Source organism: Exophiala bonariae, assembly GCF_035927105.1.
Source record: "Exophiala bonariae strain CCFEE 5792 chromosome Unknown scaffold_15, whole genome shotgun sequence".
NCBI lineage: Eukaryota > Fungi > Ascomycota > Eurotiomycetes > Chaetothyriales > Herpotrichiellaceae > Exophiala > Exophiala bonariae.
Genome location: NW_027042490.1, coordinates 783,139 through 804,710, shown reverse-complemented (window position 1 = coordinate 804,710; position 21,572 = coordinate 783,139). Strand labels below are relative to the sequence as shown.

The 21,572-nt window shown below is 48.7% G+C and overlaps 7 protein-coding genes across 7 annotated transcripts; 4 read left to right on the top strand and 3 right to left on the bottom strand.

Annotated features, from left to right (window-relative positions):
- Positions 1 to 1,685: 1,685 nt before the first annotated feature.
- FYU1 (putative UTP--glucose-1-phosphate uridylyltransferase) lies at positions 1,686 to 3,310 on the top strand (the record flags this gene model as incomplete). Its single annotated transcript, XM_064846849.1, has 2 exons — positions 1,686 to 3,147; positions 3,204 to 3,310. 2 exons carry the CDS (start codon positions 1,686 to 1,688, stop codon positions 3,308 to 3,310), a joined length of 1,569 nt encoding a protein of 522 aa, XP_064705829.1.
- An 839-nt stretch (positions 3,311 to 4,149) lies between these two features.
- Positions 4,150 to 4,533, top strand: LTR84_003253 (uncharacterized protein; the record flags this gene model as incomplete). The annotated part of the gene is made up of 1 exon (XM_064846848.1): positions 4,150 to 4,533. The coding sequence occupies one exon, from the start codon at positions 4,150 to 4,152 to the stop codon at positions 4,531 to 4,533; it is 384 nt and encodes a 127-aa protein (XP_064705828.1).
- Positions 4,534 to 5,192: 659 nt separating this feature from the next.
- LTR84_003252 (uncharacterized protein) lies at positions 5,193 to 5,681 on the bottom strand (the record flags this gene model as incomplete). The annotated part of the gene is made up of 1 exon (XM_064846847.1): positions 5,193 to 5,681. The coding sequence occupies one exon, from the start codon at positions 5,679 to 5,681 to the stop codon at positions 5,193 to 5,195; it is 489 nt and encodes a 162-aa protein (XP_064705827.1).
- Positions 5,682 to 11,911: 6,230 nt separating this feature from the next.
- On the bottom strand, positions 11,912 to 12,593 carry LTR84_003251 (uncharacterized protein; the record flags this gene model as incomplete). The annotated part of the gene is made up of 3 exons (XM_064846846.1): positions 11,912 to 11,996; positions 12,054 to 12,379; positions 12,432 to 12,593. The coding sequence occupies 3 exons, from the start codon at positions 12,591 to 12,593 to the stop codon at positions 11,912 to 11,914; spliced, it is 573 nt and encodes a 190-aa protein (XP_064705826.1).
- A 1,637-nt stretch (positions 12,594 to 14,230) lies between these two features.
- LTR84_003250 (uncharacterized protein) lies at positions 14,231 to 15,994 on the top strand (the record flags this gene model as incomplete). The annotated part of the gene is made up of 2 exons (XM_064846845.1): positions 14,231 to 14,474; positions 14,499 to 15,994. 2 exons carry the CDS (start codon positions 14,231 to 14,233, stop codon positions 15,992 to 15,994), a joined length of 1,740 nt encoding a protein of 579 aa, XP_064705825.1.
- Positions 15,995 to 18,911: 2,917 nt separating this feature from the next.
- LTR84_003249 (uncharacterized protein) lies at positions 18,912 to 19,531 on the top strand (the record flags this gene model as incomplete). The annotated part of the gene is made up of 2 exons (XM_064846844.1): positions 18,912 to 18,958; positions 19,021 to 19,531. The coding sequence occupies 2 exons, from the start codon at positions 18,912 to 18,914 to the stop codon at positions 19,529 to 19,531; spliced, it is 558 nt and encodes a 185-aa protein (XP_064705824.1).
- Positions 19,532 to 19,764: 233 nt separating this feature from the next.
- On the bottom strand, positions 19,765 to 21,333 carry LTR84_003248 (uncharacterized protein; the record flags this gene model as incomplete). The annotated part of the gene is made up of 1 exon (XM_064846843.1): positions 19,765 to 21,333. One exon carries the CDS (start codon positions 21,331 to 21,333, stop codon positions 19,765 to 19,767), a length of 1,569 nt encoding a protein of 522 aa, XP_064705823.1.
- Positions 21,334 to 21,572: the final 239 nt, after the last annotated feature.

Sequence of the window (21,572 nt, the reverse complement as noted above, 5' to 3'; positions counted from 1 at the left end):
AACGAGGAAGTTGAGGGGAGGAGGAGGAGGATCGATGGAGGGGTAGCACCCTAAACAGCCGATCACTTTTGTGTTTTTGGTAGGTGGGATATTGTTAGGAGGAGACACCTGGGCAGCTAACCAGGAGGGTTATTCTTACCCGTGGGCAAAAATGGTGGGGGAAGCTTTTCCTGTTCGCCAGCTCCCGGTGCGGTGCAGGCCAGGTCCAGGTGATTCTAGGGCCAGATCGACCTTTTGGATGGTCTCCTGGTGGGTGCCAGGGCTTCAAGCTACTCGTACCATTGCCAGTATCCATCGAATGAGATAATTTATTTTTTCACTTGCGGTCTCGTCTTCCGAAGGTTACAATCACTAATTGCCCAACATTTCATTGATAGTCGGGTGGAAAAGCTCTGGTGCTACAGTGCCTAGATTGAGATTCGATATATGAATGAGATTCGATCTTGGGATCGTGCACTTATCAGTGCTTCTCTTGTAAACTCAACCTTGCAAGATCTCTTTCATTGACGACGGTGGACGGGCCAGTTCGTTCATGTGTATACTACTTTGTTTTCCAGCATTTCATCAGCCATTCAATCACCACCTAGGTATCTACTAGCTACCGACTATCGACCAAGACCTAATCCACCAAGCTTGTGAGTACAGACCGCCTCCCTCACGTTCCACTTTTTTGCCCTTGCCAGCAGCTGGCAAGGGATGATGGCATTTGGCTTCATGTTTCCACATGCAGGACGACATCATCCCTGGCCTGTTGTTGACCTGTCAGTGTCGAGTTGGTCCGCCTCGTGGGTTTTTTTGCACATGATGGAATGAATCGACAAGTGCTTTCTGTTTTGGAGCTGCCATGACACCTTGCCCTGACTCGGAAACCACTGGCTGGCACTGGCGTGCGTGCACTGGCAGTCAATCGCTGCAGTTGTTCCCCTCGCCAATTTACCCTGTCTCGTCACCTTTTGCCTCCCAATGATGCTTTTCCATCATCTTCCCATCTTCACACAAAATCTTTTTACTACTACCCTCCCCTCCTCCTGACAAAGAGTTGCAAACCTGTGTTTCACTCTCTGCTTTCAAATCTGGCTGATTCAGCTCGCTAATCTACATCCTCTTCCAGAACTTCTCCAGACCTTAAGGATCAATCCCTTGAAAGACCGAGAGCTATCTCTCTCTGAAATCTACCTTTTACCCCCCCATTCCAGAGCTTCCTTCTCCAACTTTCACCGACACAATGGCTTCCAAAGCTATTCCCTCCCACCTTCGCCCCGCGGCTTCTAATGGAAACAACGGGGGCTCAGCTCCTGCTGGTGAGAAGAGGCACCATGGCAAGACACAGTCTCATGTGGTAAGCAGAACGATACTCAATGTTTTGGATTCATCTGCACAATTCCTTCCAACCTTCCCAATCCGGTATCAAGAGATGGTGCTTTACAATATTGAATCTGTCTGTTCGGGAACACTTCCGCCGCACGGCCCTCGCTCTTGCTCAAATATTCATGGGCACCTGCGCTCGGATGTCTTACCGGACCACAAGACCTACGAGTTCAACCTCGCTGTTGGTTTTCATTATTAAAGAGCAACAGCACGCAGCTTGAAGTGACACTCGAGTTGTCTTTTGAACACCACAACTTTTCTTTGTTGTTACTCTCTTGAGCACTTACTCTGTTTCCTTTCCACCAGCGTTCGTCACAATGCCACTCCTTGAAGTCCCCTCTCTTTTCGAGCTTGCCGCGTCTACTACAAATGGCTTCAAGAATCACCCAAAGCCTTTACTAATGAAATCCCCTGTTATGCAGGCCTTTGAAAACACATCTACCAATGTGGCTGCGAGCCAAATGCGAAATGCCCTCAACAACCTCGCCGATACTGTCAAAGACCCCGCAGAGAAGAAGCGTTTCGAAGCCGAAATGGACAACTTCTTCGCTCTCTTCAGAAGATATCTCAATGACCGAGCAAAGGGCAATACCATTGACTGGGCCAAGATTAACCCTCCCAACCCAGATCAGGTCGTCAACTACGACAAACTCCCCAATAGTGACGCTGTTGATTTCCTGAATAAACTCGCTGTTGTCAAGCTCAACGGTGGTCTTGGTACTTCCATGGGTTGTGTCGGTCCCAAATCCGTCATTGAAGTCAGAGATGGCATGTCCTTCCTTGATCTCTCAGTTCGCCAGATCGAGTACCTCAACCGCACTTATGATGTCAATGTCCCATTCGTCCTGATGAACAGCTTCAACACCGACGAGGACACTGCTGCCATCATCAAGAAGTACGAGGGTCACAACATTGATATTTTGACCTTCAACCAATCCAGATATCCTCGTGTGCTCAAGGATTCGCTTCTCCCTGCACCAAAGACCAATGACTCTGCACTTTCCGACTGGTATCCACCTGGACACGGTGACGTTTTCGAGTCGCTCTACAATTCCGGCATCCTTGATCAGCTACTTGACCGAGGAATCGAGATCATCTTCTTGTCCAATGCTGATAACTTGGGCGCTGTTGTTGATCTCCGAATTCTGCAGCACATGGTTGAGACCAAGGCTGAATACATCATGGAATTGACCGACAAGACCAAGGCTGACGTCAAGGGTGGTACCATTATTGATTACGAAGGCAAAGCCAGACTTCTCGAAATTGCACAAGTCCCCAAGCAATACGTCAATGAATTCAAGTCGATCAAGAAATTCAAGTACTTCAACACCAACAACATTTGGATGAACCTCCGAGCTATTAAGCGCGTTGTTGAAGCCAATGAGCTCGAGATGGAGATCATTCCCAATGACAAGTCAATCCCGGCAGACAAGAAGGGTGAAGCAGATATCAGCATTGTTCAACTTGAAACTGCTGTTGGTGCTGCCATCAAACATTTCAAGAATGCTCACGGTGTCAACGTTCCTCGAAGACGCTTCTTGCCAGTCAAGACTTGCTCCGACCTTATGTTGGTTAAATCCAACCTTTACACTTTGAGCCATGGTCAATTAGTCATTGATCCCAACCGATTCGGCCCTGCTCCTTTGATCAAGTTGGGCAGCGATTTCAAGAAGGTTGCTCAATTCCAGAAGAGAATTGGCAGCATTCCCAATATCGTGGAATTGGACCATTTGACAGTCACTGGCGATGTCAACTTTGGCCGGGGTATTGTTCTCAAGGGTAAGTCATCCATTTCCATTCGCATGTCTGAGGCTGTTCAACTAACTGAATCCAAGGTACCGTCATTATCGTTGCCACGGAGAACAGCACCATTGATCTCCCTCCTGGATGTATCCTCGAAAACGTGGTTGTCCAAGGAAGTTTGAGATTGCTTGAGCACTAGATTATGTGTACTATGACCAAGATTGTTGGGTTGATGAGCATAGCAAACTTATATCATTTTCTTTTCTTGGTACCCCAAACAGGAATTTTCCAGACGTCTATCTATGAAAAGGATAAGACTGTCGTTAGGTTGTGCATCCAGTCATAATTGGCGTAGTTAATACGATTCATGCGAATTATGTTTTTTGTGATCTATGTTCTCAAATTTGGTTGAAACCGGCATGATTACTCCAACTATCACTCTTTAATTACTTCAATAACCGTTCAAGAACAGAACCTTTAATGAACCTCGTCCTCCTATGACCGATTGAATGCTATGACGTCATTATTTGTCTTTCTTGAAATTGTCCGACATCGTCCCGAATGATCAGGAACATCGTTCTTCCTCTGTCCGGCGATATCCGGACATCTTTCGACACTTGGTCGAGCTAAGGTATGACATGAATTAATACCAGGGTAAAAGAACTGCGAAAGCTCTTGAAGAAAGGGTAATACCATTTTCGTTCTCAATTGAATTCCGAGAAATTTCGAAGAATTTCTTCCTAGTCGTGAGAGGAGTCCGTAAGACAGAAATTGTCGATCAGGACAGCTAGCGCAAGCCTCGACGAAGGAGAGGGGGTCTGTGTCTGGGTAATATACCACACGTGGTTGTAAGACAATCTTCACCAGAGTCCAAGGAGGAGAGATAGTTCCGCCAAGGACGAAGAGTATCACCACTTCTGTACAGATCTTTAAGAGTCACAACCAGGGGTAGTCAGAGAAGGGCACAATTCCTCCAAACCTTGAAAGGTTTCCTGCAACAAGCCCCAGGGTCCGCCCGCAGACGATATTGGGACCGCAATGGCATCCTCAAGCGACGTAGCCAACGCCACGACAGCGGCATCAGCGGCGGCAGGCGGGACATGCACGCTCCTGCTCTTCGCGGCGGCGTCGGCCTACACGGACGCCGAGTCGCTGACGCTGGCGGCGCCGACGACGCTCGGCGCCATCTTCCGCACCCTCGACGCCCGCTTCCCGGGCTTCCTGCCCAAGATCCTCGCCTCGGCGGCCGTCACGCTCAATCTCGAGTATGTCGACGTCGTGTTTCCTGAGATGGGAGAGGCTGAAGGGGAGAGTGAAAACGAAGAGAGGTGGGAGAGGTGGCAGAGGGACTTGGAGGGCTGGAGTGTCGCCGTGCAGGTTGGTGATGAGGTCGGGATTATTCCGCCGGTCAGTAGTGGATGAATGGCTGGGTGGTGTCTGTCTGTCGATGCCTTTGTTCCTTCTTTCGCGCGCGCGCGAGAGAGAGATAGAGAAGGGGCACGCTGGAGGTTAGGGGAGCCTCGTGCTGGCTGGGAGGCTTGTCTGCGCCTTGCAGTTAGTTGTGTGTGTCTTGATTCTTTGCCATTGAGGAGCTTCCGCTGCATGACCTAGGAGGGGTGACTGCCTTGCTATGATCGAGCTGGATGTCTATACGTTATTCTACGTGCATATGGTGGCGGGTGGGTGCCCTACATATCTCTTCTTCCCCTCCATGTATGGGCCCAAACTTGATATATTGGCTGAACGTCGAAGGGGTCATTTTCGCTGCCATTATTACATAATATCCAGGATGTCGAGCGGGATATAAGATTCATTCATGAGCATTGTGTACCGATGCACGCACAGAATTATCAGCCATTTAAAGTGATCGAACCAGATTCGCAACAGAAGCTCGGTCTCGAAATTATAATTGACTACTTGGATATGTAGCCGGTCCGAGGTATCGAATTACCTGCCACAGTTTTTCCAGTCTGCTTCCCGATATTTCACTCCCTCCTTTCGACAAAGAATGTCCTTCCTGCCTGGGCTAGACAGCTCAACATGGCCTCACAACCCGCCCCTTCAATGGTTTCAACGCCGATTTATGAAGGAGGAACAGTTGGGAAACTGTTTTCACCAGTCTGAGGAAGCCAGCTGGCGCGATCCTTGTCGTAGATCTCGGCGGCTGGCTTGCCCCATTTCTCAGTCCCCTTCAGCAGACCCGTGCGGATGACAATCTTGTCCTCGCCTAGTATTGTATTTGTATTAGTACAGTTGAAAATGACATTGCTAGGGAGGAAAAGGAGATGGAAGACTTTACCCATGACGTGTTGGTGGTGATACGGGCTGCTCGCGCAGTTGGGGCACATGAAGCAATCGGTGTTGTTGCCAGAATCGCCCTTGTAGGTGTAGACCTTCAAGTCGCCCTTGGTCAACTTGAAGTTGTCCTTGGGGATGATCTGATTGAGCGTGAATTCACCACCGCCCATGAGCTTGCATGCGCCGCAGTGGCAGAGGATGTGCTTCTCCTCGGGGATTTCGGCGGTCCAGGCGATTTGGCCGCAGTGGCATTGTCCTTCGTATTGAGGCATTGTAATGGATTGATTTGTGGATTTGGTGGATTCGAGAGGTGGTTCTCGTGGTTCTGGTGTTGTTGTAGTTGTTTAGGCGTAATTTTGCTGCTATGGTAGTGAGATGTTATACTGTGCTTTTCGAATGGAATGAATTGACATGTCCAGTCGGGCTCGGATATCTCTTTAATACTTGGTAGTTTCACAACGGCTAGGAATTCCACGGGATCCACAAATATATCGAGGTCCCCGACGTCAAAAGCAAAAAGAAGTGATGTCAAGGGAGGCGATTTGGAATTACCGTTGAGTGCAGGGCCTAGCGAGGGGTAGCTGTCTCAAAGAGCTCCAGGCGCCTGGTTAAAGCCCGATAAACGGTGGCCCACCTGTAGAATTCAGTCCAAACATTTTGCCCAAGTTCTTCAAGGAAGGTCATTCGGGACACCATTTCGTCACCGTACATTGCTCTTCAACCGCTTGCCCGATCCGCGGAGGATAAGAATGAATCCAAATACTGATAATGAGATAATAGGGAGAAACAACATGATGACTAAAGAGGCTTGGCCGATTCGAGCCCTGACTAAGTACGCATCAGTTGTACAAACAAATTCCCTACCTAGGTACATAGCTGCTCCTATCAAGGTAGGTGTAATAGAACAATGTTGGGCCTAGACGGGTCGGAAGGTTCTTCGCAGATGCTCGTGCAAATAGATGTCCGAGAAGGATTAAGCTGTAGGTCGTCGAAAGGATCACACCCGCATTGGCACAGTCAGCCTTAGATAGAGACGGCGTCTTTGGTTCTGCAGTCATACTTGACGTTCGTGTTACTGCATCGTGCTGTTTGCAGAGAGGCTGGAAATAGCTGGCGGCGATGTACTAGGTAACACCCTTTGCTTGAACATCTCTCATACTGGTTAGGTAAATGAGTTGGATGGCTGCGACTGCCTAAAAGATGAGATATTGAGCAGACCAGGGTCGACGATTGGAGGTCGTAAAGCCTTGAGTCATTGTCATTGGCCGCGACTGTGTTGACTGCCTCGGAGGACGTTCGGGTTTTGTGAAGCGTTTGCAGTCTCTGCACACAGTCCGCAACTCTCAGCACATGGATAGTAGGCAATCGGCGCGACCTGTAAAAAGGGGTGTAGGATTGTCAGGCCCGCGTAGCGAGGAGAAAGGTGCAAAAAGCCATTACCATTCTCTCTCGTACTGGCACGCCTAAAGCTGTGAGATTTGAAAGCGCAATTTGTAATGCCGGTATCTGTTCAGTTAAGTACAGTAACTGGATCGACTTTGTCAACCGGTGGGCAAAGAACTTGGGTGTTTCCATAGGTGCTGATAATTCCCGAGGTCAACGACAACCGAGAACTTTGGTTCCCCATTTTCGGGCTTCAGTGCCTGACCCTTGGTGAGCGCCAGAGGCGTGACGAAGGGTCACCGCCCGACGGGGTTAACAATACCAAGTTCTCGGGGATCAGGCTGTTGGTTGGAAATCGTGTTGACTACCTAGGTACGGAGTACTGAGAATGACAGTCTGACTTCGAAAAGCGTTAAATGGGTATGTTTGCCTTCCGGAGGGAGGTCTTCGATCGTAGCATTCTTGCAAGTGGGAGTTGACGCCCTTTAAATGCCTAACTTAGTGGGTTTGTGCCACCCCTGGAATGATGGCGTGTACCTAGTCCAGAAATTCGTGATTAGTATTCAGTTTCCCTGCGTGCGTATGACATTGGGTGGGTTTCGTTATTTATGCTGTCTATCAAATGCTACATCTGTACTGGATCACAATTTCCTTTCCCCGAAGCCTCCTGCCACTGGAATAGAGTCTTTGTTCAATTCCAGTCTGGGCGAATCCCGGTGGGGCAGTCTGGAATACTTTTCGCCAGGATGAACACCGGAGAAATCATCTTATGTCTTTTGTACTGCCCCTTTCTGGCCAGTGTTCATTCCGAGCCTCCCACATAATAGATTCCGGCCCTCAACATACACAATCCGTCATCCTCGAAAGACGCCCGGATCCAGGAAGATCGCTTATGGTCAAATTGCCGAGGGACTCTGCGGTTTTTGGCTTGCAAAACCAAGCTGAATGCCCTTGGGGAGTTGACCTTGAGTAATCACACCCAAGAGGCTGCCAACATCCGGCATGGTTGATCTGGCAGTTGATTCATCAAAATGTTGTCGAGATACACACTGAGGTGCTGATTCTTGTGGATCTCCTTTTTTCCTTGCTAGCTCTTGTTCAGAGCATGGGCAATAGACAATGTAGCAAATGATCCTGTCTGAAGATTTCTGTATCCAGGATTGCTGTTATAGGTATGTCCAATTCTCATTGCGCCCAATCATGCATTGCTTTTTGTATTAAGCGTGACGACTTGTTGACAGTAGATGAGTTTTGACGGCGAGAGGAGGGTATCTCAAGGTTTTCTTCCCACAACGATGACTCTGTGAGGGTGATTAGAGGTGCTGTCTAGCTGTATGTTCCTTCAAGGTTCATTGCGACTCACAATGGAAAGTAGTAATGATGTTTTCGGGAATTGATCTCCTGAAATGCATTTATACAAGCTTCGTTAACTTGGTCCACAGTCCACTACCAAAGCTCGTTAGTCATAGCTGACTTTCATGAAGAGGGCTAGTATACTCACGCCTAAGTTTCTTGTGCAGATCTGTAATAGCCAGCCTTGCAGACCGGTCTTGTAAAATCGCTCAAAAAATCTTCCGACGTCTTTCATCTTTGGGTCCGTGGACCATGGCCCAAGTGGAAGCTTGAGTTTTTGCTCACGAACGTCTACAAATCCAGCCTCCTCAATCATTTGTTTCATACTTGAGGAAACCTGAAAGTCTCGTCCCGTAGCCCGACTCATCTCGGTAGAATAGTTGCAAAGTCTTTTAATGTAGCTGTTCGAATCTTCAGTTTGGTCGTCGGCAAATGCATTAATCTCGACTTCTAGTTGTTCGACCCAGCCACCGGAGTTCAAATTTCTAGTCGAGTTAGTCGAGTTTGCAAGAATTGTGCCCAAATCATGGCACTTCATGGATTACATGCATGCTTAAGCCGGAAAGAAGATGGCCTCAACCTGGAGAGAATCCACTTACTCAAAACAGCGCTCGTATAATTGAGGCCAATCGCTGACGCCGACGAAGAGAGACCGTATATGGATGAGATCAAATTTCATGGATGGGCGATCAAGCACCCATTCTTCCGTTGCATCTGAGACAATATAAGAGCAATTCGGCAGAGTGGGACGATCATGAGGAGTGAGATCAATTCCGACCACCTCTGTATCTGGACATCTTTCGGCCAAGCCTTCGGCCCAAAGACCCAAGCCTGTGCCAACATCTGCAACACAGTGAAGGTCGGACTCTGGGATAGGAGACAAGTAAGGCTTGTTCCCGAGTAAGCAGTTGATCATGGCGTGCATACAGTACTCGTTTTCTTCGGATACTTCGTCGTGAGGGAATGGATGTCCATTTTTGTAGTCATGATATCTTCGTCCATGCTCTACCCGAAAATTATACATCGAAGAGGCGACCGAATAAGCCGACTGTTCATCATCTTCCGGCTCTTCGCTGTCATAAGCGTAGCGTCCATACTCAGCATCGACCGGGATGATGCTGGGCAAATTCAAGTCATCCATATCCTTTTCAAGGTAGGTCATCATGAAGATGCATCGTCACCGGACGATATGGAAGAGGATGAATCAGGAACTTGAAACCCAGATTGTAGCCAACAATATAGAAAATGCAACAGTGCTCCACGAAAATGGGATTGTCCAGGATAGTGTCCAGGCGAGAAGGTGAAGAACTGACTGGTAACCGGTGCCCCGATCGTGGCGGAAAGGTGGCCGGTGGAGAAATTCAGTCCCCGATCTGGGTTGGAGCTATGCGTAGATCCTTTAGACGATCAATAAAATTGCAAAACTTTTGACGTGTTCCTACACAGGGGTTTCTGAAGTCTTGGATTCAGGGAAAGAAGCTGCTGATGGTCAAGAGGATGGAAACACGGAGAGATGATAACATGGTGTAGCAGTGAAAACGACCACCTTGGCGGGCATAGGAAAGTGCAACGTGAGGACAAGTTTGAGCGGCCTCAGGCCCAGGTGGGTTGGGCCTTCAGTGAGTTCGCGAGAAGAGTGGAGACCATCTTCCACATTTCGGATTACTTGTCAAGAGGTTGCTGACCCGGAAATTCGGTGCATTGACACTCACTGATGTGGACACAGACGCAAGGAATTGGCAGCGAGTTCTGCTTGGGTGGCAGTGGCATAGTGTTTGAGTAAGACGAAAGCCAAAATACGAGCATAGGAGTTTCTTTGGCCCAAAGCGAGGGGGTTACTTGAATAGTTGGAAGCTCCAGGAGAGGCAGTTCCCACTAGAATTGAAGTCAGTGGTGGAACTCTGCTGGAGACCGATTGACCTTGTGCTCCGAGTCGGGCAAATACCTTACTCTTAGGAGTGGAAACCTTGGGTGGTTAGGGAGGGATGGTCCGGAGCCGCAGCCTAACAGAGGCTACTTTCTCCGTAGGTACGCAACGATCCCGAGCAATGTCCTTGAGCCTGAAGATGGGGCAAAATGGGCATATGCATCTGGCCAAACTTAGCTGTAGCCTAAAGGTATTGTATTCAGGTAGCTTTCCAGACCATCACCCACAAAGATATGTACTTGAGTAAAGTCAGATAGGGATCTAAATGCTTGTATTGTTGCAATTCGTCAGTACGAGTATCTCTGTTATCGTGTGAGCAACAATTCCTTTGGGAGATGCCGCATGCCCAGCCTGAGCAAGCTCCCTAGGCACCCAAACCCAATAAGCGGTGACAACGGTTACTAGGAACACACCCCTTGCGATGACCTACATGATGGCAGTCCAGGGCCCTGGCCATTACCATTACCATTATTCGCTCATCCTCGTTCCAAATCCCCAGTGCTGTAAGTCTCAACCCTCCGGTTGTCATTCATTTCGGATTTCTCACCCACCCAACCGGAGTCGACTTGGAGGACCAGCATACAGCAGGCAGTGGTCACCTCGCAACAATGACTTTGTGTATATGAGATGACACAATTCACACCATTCGACGCTGGTCAACGCCTAGAGACCACCAAAGCCAAATTCCATTGCAAGCGACATGGGTAATCTAAAAATAAGACCCATGGCGGCGGTGACCAACCTCAGGTTCTCAACGGGCTGTTCTTGCGGGGTTCTGTGCACCCAGTCCATCGGTATTGGGGGCTCAGGCCGCCCGAGGCGCCATGCCCAGCGACCCAAAGCCGTGGGACCTCAAAAGGTCTTTGAGTCCGAGTCTTGAGACCGACTCTGAACGGCCTGAGAGCAGAAGAACCAAGGACATGGGTCGCTTACTTCTGCCTCGCTTTTCAAGATGCCACATTCCATTTCGTCCGATCTGAGTGCGGATACGGAGACTCTATCGTGTTCCACGTACTAACTAACTAGTAGCATGTACGCTCTTCTCCACCATCAATGTTGATCAGAACCAGCACACAACGCACAACGTGCAGTTCGCTCGCGTGATACAGGAATCATTCTTTGCCATCTCCTGCATGTGGACTTGACTACCTAGGTAGTCACCCGGGGATCATCATTCCACGAGAGACCAGCAACTACGAGTACCTACCTAACTAGACTTCTATTGCCCCACGCCCGACTGGGGTTGGGAGGTACAAGGCAGGTACACACTGCAATGCCGAATGCACGACGATCGCAATGGCTGTCTGACGTTCTGTCTTTGCTCTACATACCTAGCTATTCATCTAGCTAGGTCCGAGGTAGTTATCTGTCGAAATATCTTTTTGGTGACACCGCATGAATGTGTCGAACTCACATGATCTACTCCAGCCTATCATTTTCTGACACATGGTGCAGTGGTTTTACTTCACCCAGCAAAGCTGACGTGTAACTTGCATTTTTGTTTGTGAGCCCGGCTCTTTCCCCCCCTGACCACTGACCAGCTAATCAATTGACAGTATTAATCCAAGTGTCCAACCCCGTTACCCTGAATGTATGTCGGATGGCCTTGAGAAACCTCCGTAACCGAGATGCATCCCTGTGGTCCGTATTCCCGTCCAAGCCGTTTTTCTTTGATCACGACCCGGTGATCTGGTCAATTTTCTCCGACAATTTCTAACGGTCCCCACCATCAGGCTGTCAGGCAACACTAGGCTCGTGTAACATCCCTGATGTTCGGTCTAGCTCAGTCGCCTGGCAAACTCGCCTGGTGCTACTCGTAGGTTGCTCGGACGAAATGCCTTATGCGTCGAGTTTCTCAGCCGGTGGCTGCTTGGTCCTCTTCCATAAGCAGATGCTGCTCACCGCCGAGAAGGTAAAAAGAATGCTGCAGTTCTTCCATCAGTTCTCGAACCCTGGGAAAACGTGCCTCGAGCCAACTCACCAGAGCGCAATGCTCAAACCCCAGATGGATTTCATCTCAAGGCACGTGGCCTTGGAAGTCCCGATCCATTGCGAATAGTCAACATTGCCATCCTTGTTAAGACTGTTACCCAAGGCCGAGGTAAAGTCATATGCACTGGAGCTGGTATTGGAAACCTCGTCCAGAATCTGGCAGTTGAGGTAGGAAAGTGGCTTGCCAACAATAACCGAGAGAACAATCAGTGCAATCAAGAAAAGAGCGTCAAGACCAGTGCTGATCAAGAACGGTAGGATGTTATCGAAGTAAAGAATGACTGTGATTGCACAATACAGCACAGCAATGCAGACCTATGTGGGTGAGTATTGCATACAGAATACAGAAAACTTGGGGAGCACTCACTATGCTCAGAATCCCGATGAGAATTGCAGGAGGCGTCGCACCAGCGCTGACCATCTCAGAGATGAAATTCGCCGTGATGCCAATCATCGCTATCATCGATGCTGCTTGGAGCACTCGAGCGATCTTGAATGTCGCACCGAGAGCACCGTGATCGGGACCCATGTTGAATCTTTGAGAATTGCCAAAGGTCGAATTGTGCAGTTGAATGAATTGCTCAAATCACGACCAAGGGAATGATGCTTGACTTGGTGCTTCAAGCTGCTGTGGTCTTCCGCTCGATAAGGAATGAGGGGATCGTGTTTTTTTGACAGGAAAGGACAGTACACAGGCTGAGAAATACTATGAGCAATCTTTTGGACTTGAAGGAAATGTTGTACAGCCAGCTTTGAAGATGATCTGCAAGAACCGAAGATTCAGCCATTCTTAAGTATCTGAATGGAGGTGGAGATCCTTGAGAACCTGAGACTCATGAACAAAGGCAAGCGCATGGTTTCTGAGGTCAATGCAGCAACATGCTCAGTATGTGTCGACCAGATGTCTCAACATGTGTGTATGGATCCAGAATCGGCTGGTGGTGGTTTAACATGGAGCAAGATGAGCCCTGTTTCAGGGCTGGGCGCTTCAGGCGCCAAGGTCTATTTCTGTGGCCGCACGGAGCGGCTACTTCTCACCTTATTTAGAGGTAGCCCAGTACAGGGCGTCTCCAGAGGCACGCCGCTGATTCGCAGGCTGAGCGCATCTTCTAACGAGGCTGACCATTGAAGACGAGACACTTTGAGGTTTTATGTTTGGTCTGATGCTGAGAGTTACGGGGAAATTCTGCCTTGAAAACATGGACAAAAGAGTGATGGTCCATCGTGCCTAGAAACCTTCCTAAGCTCTCCGGGACTTACCTCCCCACTCCATCATTGGTGGACCATCTTTGGGTGGCTTGAAAATGTCCTCACTATTTGAGGATCATATGCACGACATTCCTTATTGCCAATCATTCAGCCAGTGTCTTGCATGGCATGCCGAAAGCTCGGAGAAGATTTCGATTCTGAAAAGTCTGCCAGGCAGGTGGACAGAGGTTTTGGCAACGAAAGGTGAAGGAAGGGAAATTGAAGAAAATGGACTGTGCCGATAACCATGTGGTACTTTCGGGCGGTGCCTTCCATTATTCATGAAGGCCGAGAGAGTTGACTACCGTTAAGAGCTTGGGGGTGGTCGCTACAGATAATTCAGCTATTGGCACCTGGAAGCGTCCTCCGGGCGGTCCTAACCAAATGGACCGAGGGGACCACTGGCAATGGGCCTCCGCTGGCCGCCTGCCGAGTGCGCCAATCTTTGCCTGGACTTCGCCTGCCAACCAATCGTTTCGGTTCTTATCTTTTCCCCGCCAAAGTTTTACGATGCAAAATTTCCTTATCGTTATCAGCAGGTTCAACGATACTGAGCTCGCCTGGTTCATGGGGACAGCTTCTTAAAAATGTCGTTCACCCAGTCGTCGCCCATGTCAACATGCTCACTGGTCTATTAGATTGACCTCAGCTTTCAACCTCATCGCCGTTACTGTTGCTTGTTGCCTGTCGATGTTGACTTGCATCATCGATCTCTTGAATGTTGCATCTTTACTCTTTTTTGGCAGTCACAAGACCTGGTATTGACCAGTGAAAGTGCAAGAGGACCCCAACCGTGCCCCATTCCCTTCATCATCTCGTTTGCTGAGCCTTCGGTACTCCGCATTCTGTCCACCAACCGCTTGCTTCTTCCGTCCAACCCGTCACTGTCCATATTGGAGACTGTTCACAGAGTTCGCCATGTCTCTCACTCGAATTGCCTCCGTCGATGGCTTCGAACGAGAGCGTCGAGGCTCCAATGTTTCGACACCAAGGAGAATGAGTTTCAACCCGGTGAGCGACTGGGTGCCGCCCAAGCACCATGATCGAAGAGAGAGCGTAGTCACTGCTGCTCTTCAATTTGACGAAGTATCCAAACAGAAACGTGTTGGTAAGCCATCTCCTAGCACCCGGAGAAAGCATGTTGAGCAGGCCAAGGTCAGACGTCTGAACTGACAAATGCATCTAGTCCAGGTTGTCATTGCAATCATATATTGTCTATTCGCTGCAGGTGTGGTCTTTGGCTATGCTGCAATCAAGCCAGTACTGATAGATGAGGGGGTCTTCAAAAACCTATGCACCGTAGAGGAGCATGAGAAAGGCACCTCACCATGCTTGCAACAAGAGATCAGACTCAATCTAATGTTCACGATAGCCGCTGTCTCGACTAATGTGGCCGCTTTGCCAATCGGTACGATTCTCGATCGCTATGGTCCACGAGTTTGTGGTATTATTGGCAGTCTGTGTCTTGCTATCGGAGCTGCACTCTTTTCGTCTGCCTCCAGGGTTGAAGGGGATCTGTTCACGCCTGGCTACTTCTTCCTTGCACTTGGAGGACCCTTCGTTTTTATCTCTTCCTTCCAGCTGTCGAATACCTTCCCCAAGAATTCCGGGTTGATTCTCGCCTTGTTGACCGGAGCATTTGATTCCTCATCCGCGTTGTTCCTGCTTTTCCGCATCCTTTACGAGAGCACCGGCAAGCGGTTGAACACCCGCAATCTATTTCTTGCATACCTGGTCGTGCCACTGTTTATCTTGATTGTTCAGATCTTCGTTATGCCCAAAGAGTCCTACAAGACTGTGAGCGAGGTTGTACACGAGGCAGAAGAAGAGATCAATGCGCCCACACCTCCAAATGCAACAAGCGATGAAGTTCGGTCGATTAATGAGCGACGACAATCTATCAGCCAGGAGGTGTCGCTTTTACTTGATAAGAGCACGAACGCAAAACGTCAAAAGCGCGAAGAGAACAAAAATGCCAAATCCGGTGTTTGGGGAGCAATGCACGGCTATACTGCGCTTGAACAGATCAAATCACCCTGGTTCATACTGATCACTCTGTTTACGGTCATTCAGATGACGAGAATCAATTACTTCGTTGCAACCATTCGACCACAAGAGCAATATCTACTTGGTTCACCCGCAAGAGCCAAGACAGTGAACGATTTCTTCGATGTTGCCCTACCTTTAGGAGGAGTTCTAAGCATACCATTCATTGGCACCCTCCTCGACAAAACTTCGACACCATTCGCTCTCGGCTTTCTAGTGGTGACAGCAACCATTATTGGTGTTCTAGGCTGCTTACCCTACATGTGGGCCGCAATTGCAAACGTGTGTCTCTTTGTCGTCTATCGACCATTCTACTATACCACAGTTTCCGACTATGCTGCAAAAGTTTTCGGCTTTCAGACATTCGGCAAAGTGTACGGGCTGACTATCTGTCTCGCTGGCTTGTTTAATTTCTTACAAAGCCCACTCGATGCTCTGACCCATGTGAAGTTCGACCTCAATCCTGTGCCTGTCAATGCCATGCTCACGAGCATTGCAGTGGTGGTGGGTGCATGCCTGGTCATCTACACCTTCGTCAAGAGTCGCAATATGAAGCGTGATCAACTTGAAGATGAGGCTGAAGGCGCCAGCGAGAATCTGATGCCTGATGTCAACGGCAATGGTTACGGAACATAAAGTCATTGTTTCCGTCTGGGCTTTTGGCTTTATACGCTTTGGGCGTTTGTTCGTTGTCTGTATATAAGGCAGTGCCTCGACATTCAAGAATCCGGTGCTCGACCAAAGCTGATGGGCATTGGTGAAGGTCTGATTCCCACTGTTTACCGCTTTCGTCAAAAGTGACTGGAGGTCCACGAATGGACAAGTGCATCGGCGCACCTCTTGTCTGCTATTCACGATTTGAAGCCTTTAAAATACAAAGCGACCCGAGATCACCATGTGAGTGATATACCTGACCTTCGTCTCACATTAATGCCGGTAAAGAAACTGGGCGGGTGGCTAGCGATTCGGATTCATTTGGACTTAAGGTGTCCATCGACGACAGCGTCAAGGTTTTGCTTTGTCGAGCACCACTGGTGGCTGTATGGTCGACGTCTTCGGAATATTACTTGGTGGAAATGAACACATCTCAAGCGGCATTCCTGTATATGCACAGCGTTTTTAGGGACATATCCCACGTGGTCCAAAATAAATTGAAAATATTATCACCTTCCAGATACCTGATTAAAAATCCTTATACACGCCTTCTACTGTTCGTCCTTTTTACGCGGTAGTCATTAGCTGGTGTTGTAGTTTCCGCGACCCGAATCGAGGACAGATGAGCTGTGTTGAAACGGCCAATGATACCAATCCCAGTGTACCGTCCAATCGATATATCTAGGCTTGGTTGTGGCAGCTGAGTCTCTTCGGACACCCATCGGTAGTGTGAAATAGCAGCGGGAGATGACGAGGGGAATACTGATGACAAGATGACTCTGCGCATCGAAATAAGAAGTAGGTAGATCTTCGCTTTCGACGATTTCTCTTTTATTGATATTGTTACAAGCGTGGAGAGTATGTATGTTCGTGATTGCGGCACACTGGTCCTGGACTCATGGTATCCATCCTTCCCCATACCCCGACAGTTCCAGCACGACATATTGAAGGCGAGTAACGTCATCTCATGCCGTTTTGTTATTCTTGCCATGTCCACCCTGAGTGTCCTTTTCCGCCTGCATCCTCAGACTCAACGCAATATCGGCGATAGGGACAATCATGCAGGACTCCGATCCAAAATCACCCACCAATCCTGAATAAAAACGTGGTGATCCAATGTACAATGCCAAACCCCGGCCTAGTTATACAATGTGGTCGAAAATCTCCGAATCCCGATCCCCAATATTAATTCAAACATGATCTTGTCAAGATTTAGCGTTGTTTAATGTCCATGGTCGAACTGGATGGTGGGATGTTTATTAGATCGCGGGCTTGTGTGAGAATTGAGCTTAAAAGCCTGGGAGGAGGAGTTCGCTCCACTCCGAGTTGAAGAATGCCACGGCAGCCTAGGTTGAGGATAAGGTCAGTATATCGGTTTCTTCGGCACCACCTTGCGTAAGGATACTGGTAAAAGTAGGCTGCGTTCATCACGGACTATTTTAGGACTTCAAAAATCTCCTCTCTCATAGACCGATGATCCTCGAGAGCACCGACATATCACAAGGTATCCCATTTAACTCCCGGAAGGGTGTCTTGGGTCTTGCGGCGTGGTAGCGTACTCTCCCACAGGGGAGATGGGGAAAGGAGTTGGTGGAATACATACACCAAACATGGCAACGCTCAAGACAACGCTTGCGTTCTCCTCCGACGTCAGAGTGTGGTATATCGAGCCGAAATAACCCTTGGGCTGTCCACGGCGGGTGGAAGGTTGCACTTGGATTCGTTTGGGAGGCATCTTTCTGATATCGATGTGGCTGATTCGTAGATCTCTGTAAGAGTGTTTCAGAGAGTGAGATGCGTCGGTCGGGAGTTCAGAGTTGTTCGATGAGGGTTCTTGAAGCGCAATGGACAACAGTTTGATGTTGCTTGAGAAAGTCGAGCTGGGAATTTTGGAAAGCGCCGTTGACTGTATTGAGTTTAGCTGCGACAAATTCTACGGTGCATCATTGAGAAGGCATGAAGCGACTAGGGTGGATCATAAGAGCCAGGCCCTGGTGTTATTTTTGGTTATGGAAGAACTCTCTTTGATCTCACCATCCTTCTTAACTCTGCGAATGCAATATTTCGAAGACTCAATCAGTTAGGCACCTTCATCCGTCAATGCAGAGCATCATCGATTCCGAGAGAGCTGACAAATATACCACAATGCTTCAATCTAGGCCTTCGAAATCGTGCAAGTACCAGGTAAGCTTCGACCAGCTTTTGTACACCGTGCTCCTCTCAGTCGATAGCTTGAAGTTTATGGTTGCCATGCGTGCTGACGGAGTTTAATTACAATAACGCCAATTGATCCTTCCTCATGTTGACGTTTGGTTCAAAGTTGTTCTACCGAGTACCATATTTGTGACAGTGCCCGAGGGAGTATGGAATCACTTACCGTGTCGCTAATTTCAATCCCTTCATCTTTAGGTTCAGCGGCTGTCCTAATCGTTTGTCCAAACTTGAAGCTCAATTACATCATGGGCGCCTGATACTCCAGAATCTGAAATTGTTTTGGAGTATTGGGTGTAAAGCCTTGCATTCGTGTAACAAGACTGTGAGGTTTTACGTATCAAACTGTTTGCCAGGCTGTCGTTTATGGCTTGGAAGTGGAATGGCGTCTTGGTTTCCAGAGCTGAAGTACATGGGCTGTCAATATTCCGTGATCCAAATATGTGTCTTCGAAACAAATTCCAATCCAGGTATCAAACCCTAGGAGTGAAGTATGGCTGATTGCAACAGTGTATGTATTCAGCTCGCTGCGCGCGACTGAAAGACAATATGGCAATACTAACAAAAGTTGGCATCATCTTTACAATTCTTCTCCTCTACTAATCTTGTCCATCGGAATTCTTGCAATACATTCCTGTGTCCGAGTCTGCTTGGTAATTTCTGAAAGTTATCTTCCAATATCCTCAAAATGTACTATGCCATTTTGAAGGCACGGAAGTTGAAGGAAAAGCCGAAGTGAGTGAGCAATACTACAAAGCACTCTCGCCAATACTCCGCGAAATCAAGGGTTTCATCAGTGAGACTGGGTTCGCATCTCCTCATATCAATCATTTAGGCGTCTTGATATCGATATGGGAGGACGTAGATGCGATCAGCCGCTGGAGAAACCAAGCGACGCACTTGCGCATCCAGCAGAAAGCAAATCAGGACGTCTACGATGACTACCGCGTCCGTGTCGGCCCCGAATTGGACAACGCTACATCTAGGGAGACATCCTTAGATGACACATCGCCTGTTGTCCTTCTATACTACCGCGAAAGCCTCGAGACGACCCCAAAGGATGATACAACCTCATTGCTTGAGTCGACTGTTGCAAATGGAATACAGTCCCACCTTCTAAGCTCTTCAGTCTACCTTGGTCCACGAACTCTCTGGATCTCATCATGGCAGTCAGAGAAGGTGGCAAGGCAGTTTACATCTTTACTATCCCGAATTCAAAACGACGACTTGAAGATCGTTCGGACACAAAGAGATTATACAAAGTCAAGAAGGAATGATACACCAAGTGAAAAGGCTGGGTCGCTTTGAGAGTGTGCTTTCTTGGTTTCTCTCAACAAAACACTGCGCCTGTACTAGGTCACATTATTGGCTGCTGTTAGGAAACACTTAAAGTATGCCACTTCTAATTACCACTTCCAGACCCGAAAGATGGATGAACTTCGTTCTCTAATACCCAGGCAAAAGACCAACAAGGGGGATTGATCTTGTTCTGGCACGCTACTACTAATAAGGATACATAATAATCCAAATCATGTCAAAGTCTAAGCTCGAGTCTCAGTCACGAGTTTAATGGCCGCCACGTCTGTGAACACGCTTATTAGCTTCCGTACACTCTCTGGCTGTGGTTCACCGTTATTGGGTGCAGTTCGACTGCGCAACCATTTGAACTGCTCCAGCTGGTCAGCCTTTGCCTGGCGCCACGCATCGGTATGGCCAATCATCTTGTCATCCGAGCCACGCCTCTCAGCGTCCTGGTTCACCCAGTTGACCAGTTCAGAGACATAGTTCTCCTCCTGTTTCTCGCCGCGAAGACTGTGGAAATCGCGTCCCAACCCCTTCTTCGCAACCTTTTCTTTATATTCTGCTCGCATCTCCTGTTCCGTTGGGAGAGTCGTTTTCCCTGCGAGCACTCGTGCCACTGCCTGTGCTTGGAACTCGAACAATGAAAAGGTGGCAATATGGTAAGGAGCGCCAATGAAGCTTAGTGTTGGATCGGGGATGTAAAAGATGTCTTTGTGCAGGTTATGAGCCATGTCTCCCTTGGCTGTGACCAAGACATTATCATCCGCCTCCGATGCTGGCAAGTCATCATTATGGAGATTAGGTAAAAATGGGTAGGACGTGATATATCCGGTGGCTACGACGATGGCGTCGAGGTTTTCCAACTTCTGACCATCCACGAGCGTGACCGTGCCTGGGATTGGAGTCCTTGGATCTGTCGAGCTGATGGCGTGCTCTTTGTCTAGATCGAAAGATTTGACCTCAACTACCCTGGTGGCATTCGGAGGAAGGAGAAGTGCTGGTAGGTCCAACTCGCCATTTCGAGTACTTTGCCAAATCTTATTTGCGTACGGTCCGGCTTCTTTCGCTATATCGTTCGCCGAGACACTCGCTCCGATAATTAATATGTTTTTATCCTGAAACTGATGTGGCTTTCTGTAACCCTTTGAATGCCATACTTGTGATGGCCGGGCAGCTTTCCACTCAGCTATCCCTGGCCAGTCAGGGACATTTGGCGTATTGTAGTGGCCAGACGCCACGACGACTGCATCAAAGATCCAATGCTTTTCGACCAAGTGGGCGCCAGCGGAAGACTTTTGGAGAGTGGTAGTCCGTAATATCCATTCATCTCCTTGTTTACGGACCTCTTCGACTCGGGTATGATACTGCGTGATGGCAGTGACTCCATGGTCTTTGGAAAAGGCCTGAATGTACTCCTCAAGCACCTTCTGAGTAACGTAGTCCTCGGTTCCTTCAGGCCAATTCTGGAGACTTGTCTTCATCAGTCTCGTTGACACATTATTTCTGAGACCGGCATAACTCGGTCCAGGTGGTGCATGGGCGATCTCTAGGTCTTTATCGTCCTGATACTCAGGCGGAGGGGTACTATAATGCACCGCTGGTCTTGTCTTGTAGTCGCCCACTGAGGGCCTCGTGTTTGGAAATGCAGACTCGAGAGCAGATCGCTCATCGTAATGCCACACGCCGCCAGGAATGTTGGATCTTTCGAAGACGACAGTTTCAAGTCCCTGTTTCAGTAGATGCGCAGCAGCACTTACTCCACTGATACCTGCACCTATCACGGCGACCTTTCTCGCTTTGATGCCCATGATTGCTGAACGATTGAGGCCAACAGCTAAACTCAGATGCCAGGAATTGAACAGAATGTCGAGATGCTCTTTCAAGACACCTTGTTCAACCCTGATGCCATTCTTTCGTGTTCCCGAAAGAGATACCAATCGCACCGTGGGCCAATCATGGTGGATGTGTACAAGATGTCCAGGAGAACGCGACTGGCGTTAAACGAGCACGCAATCTCGTCCCACCCATGTCGCCATCTGCAAGTGCA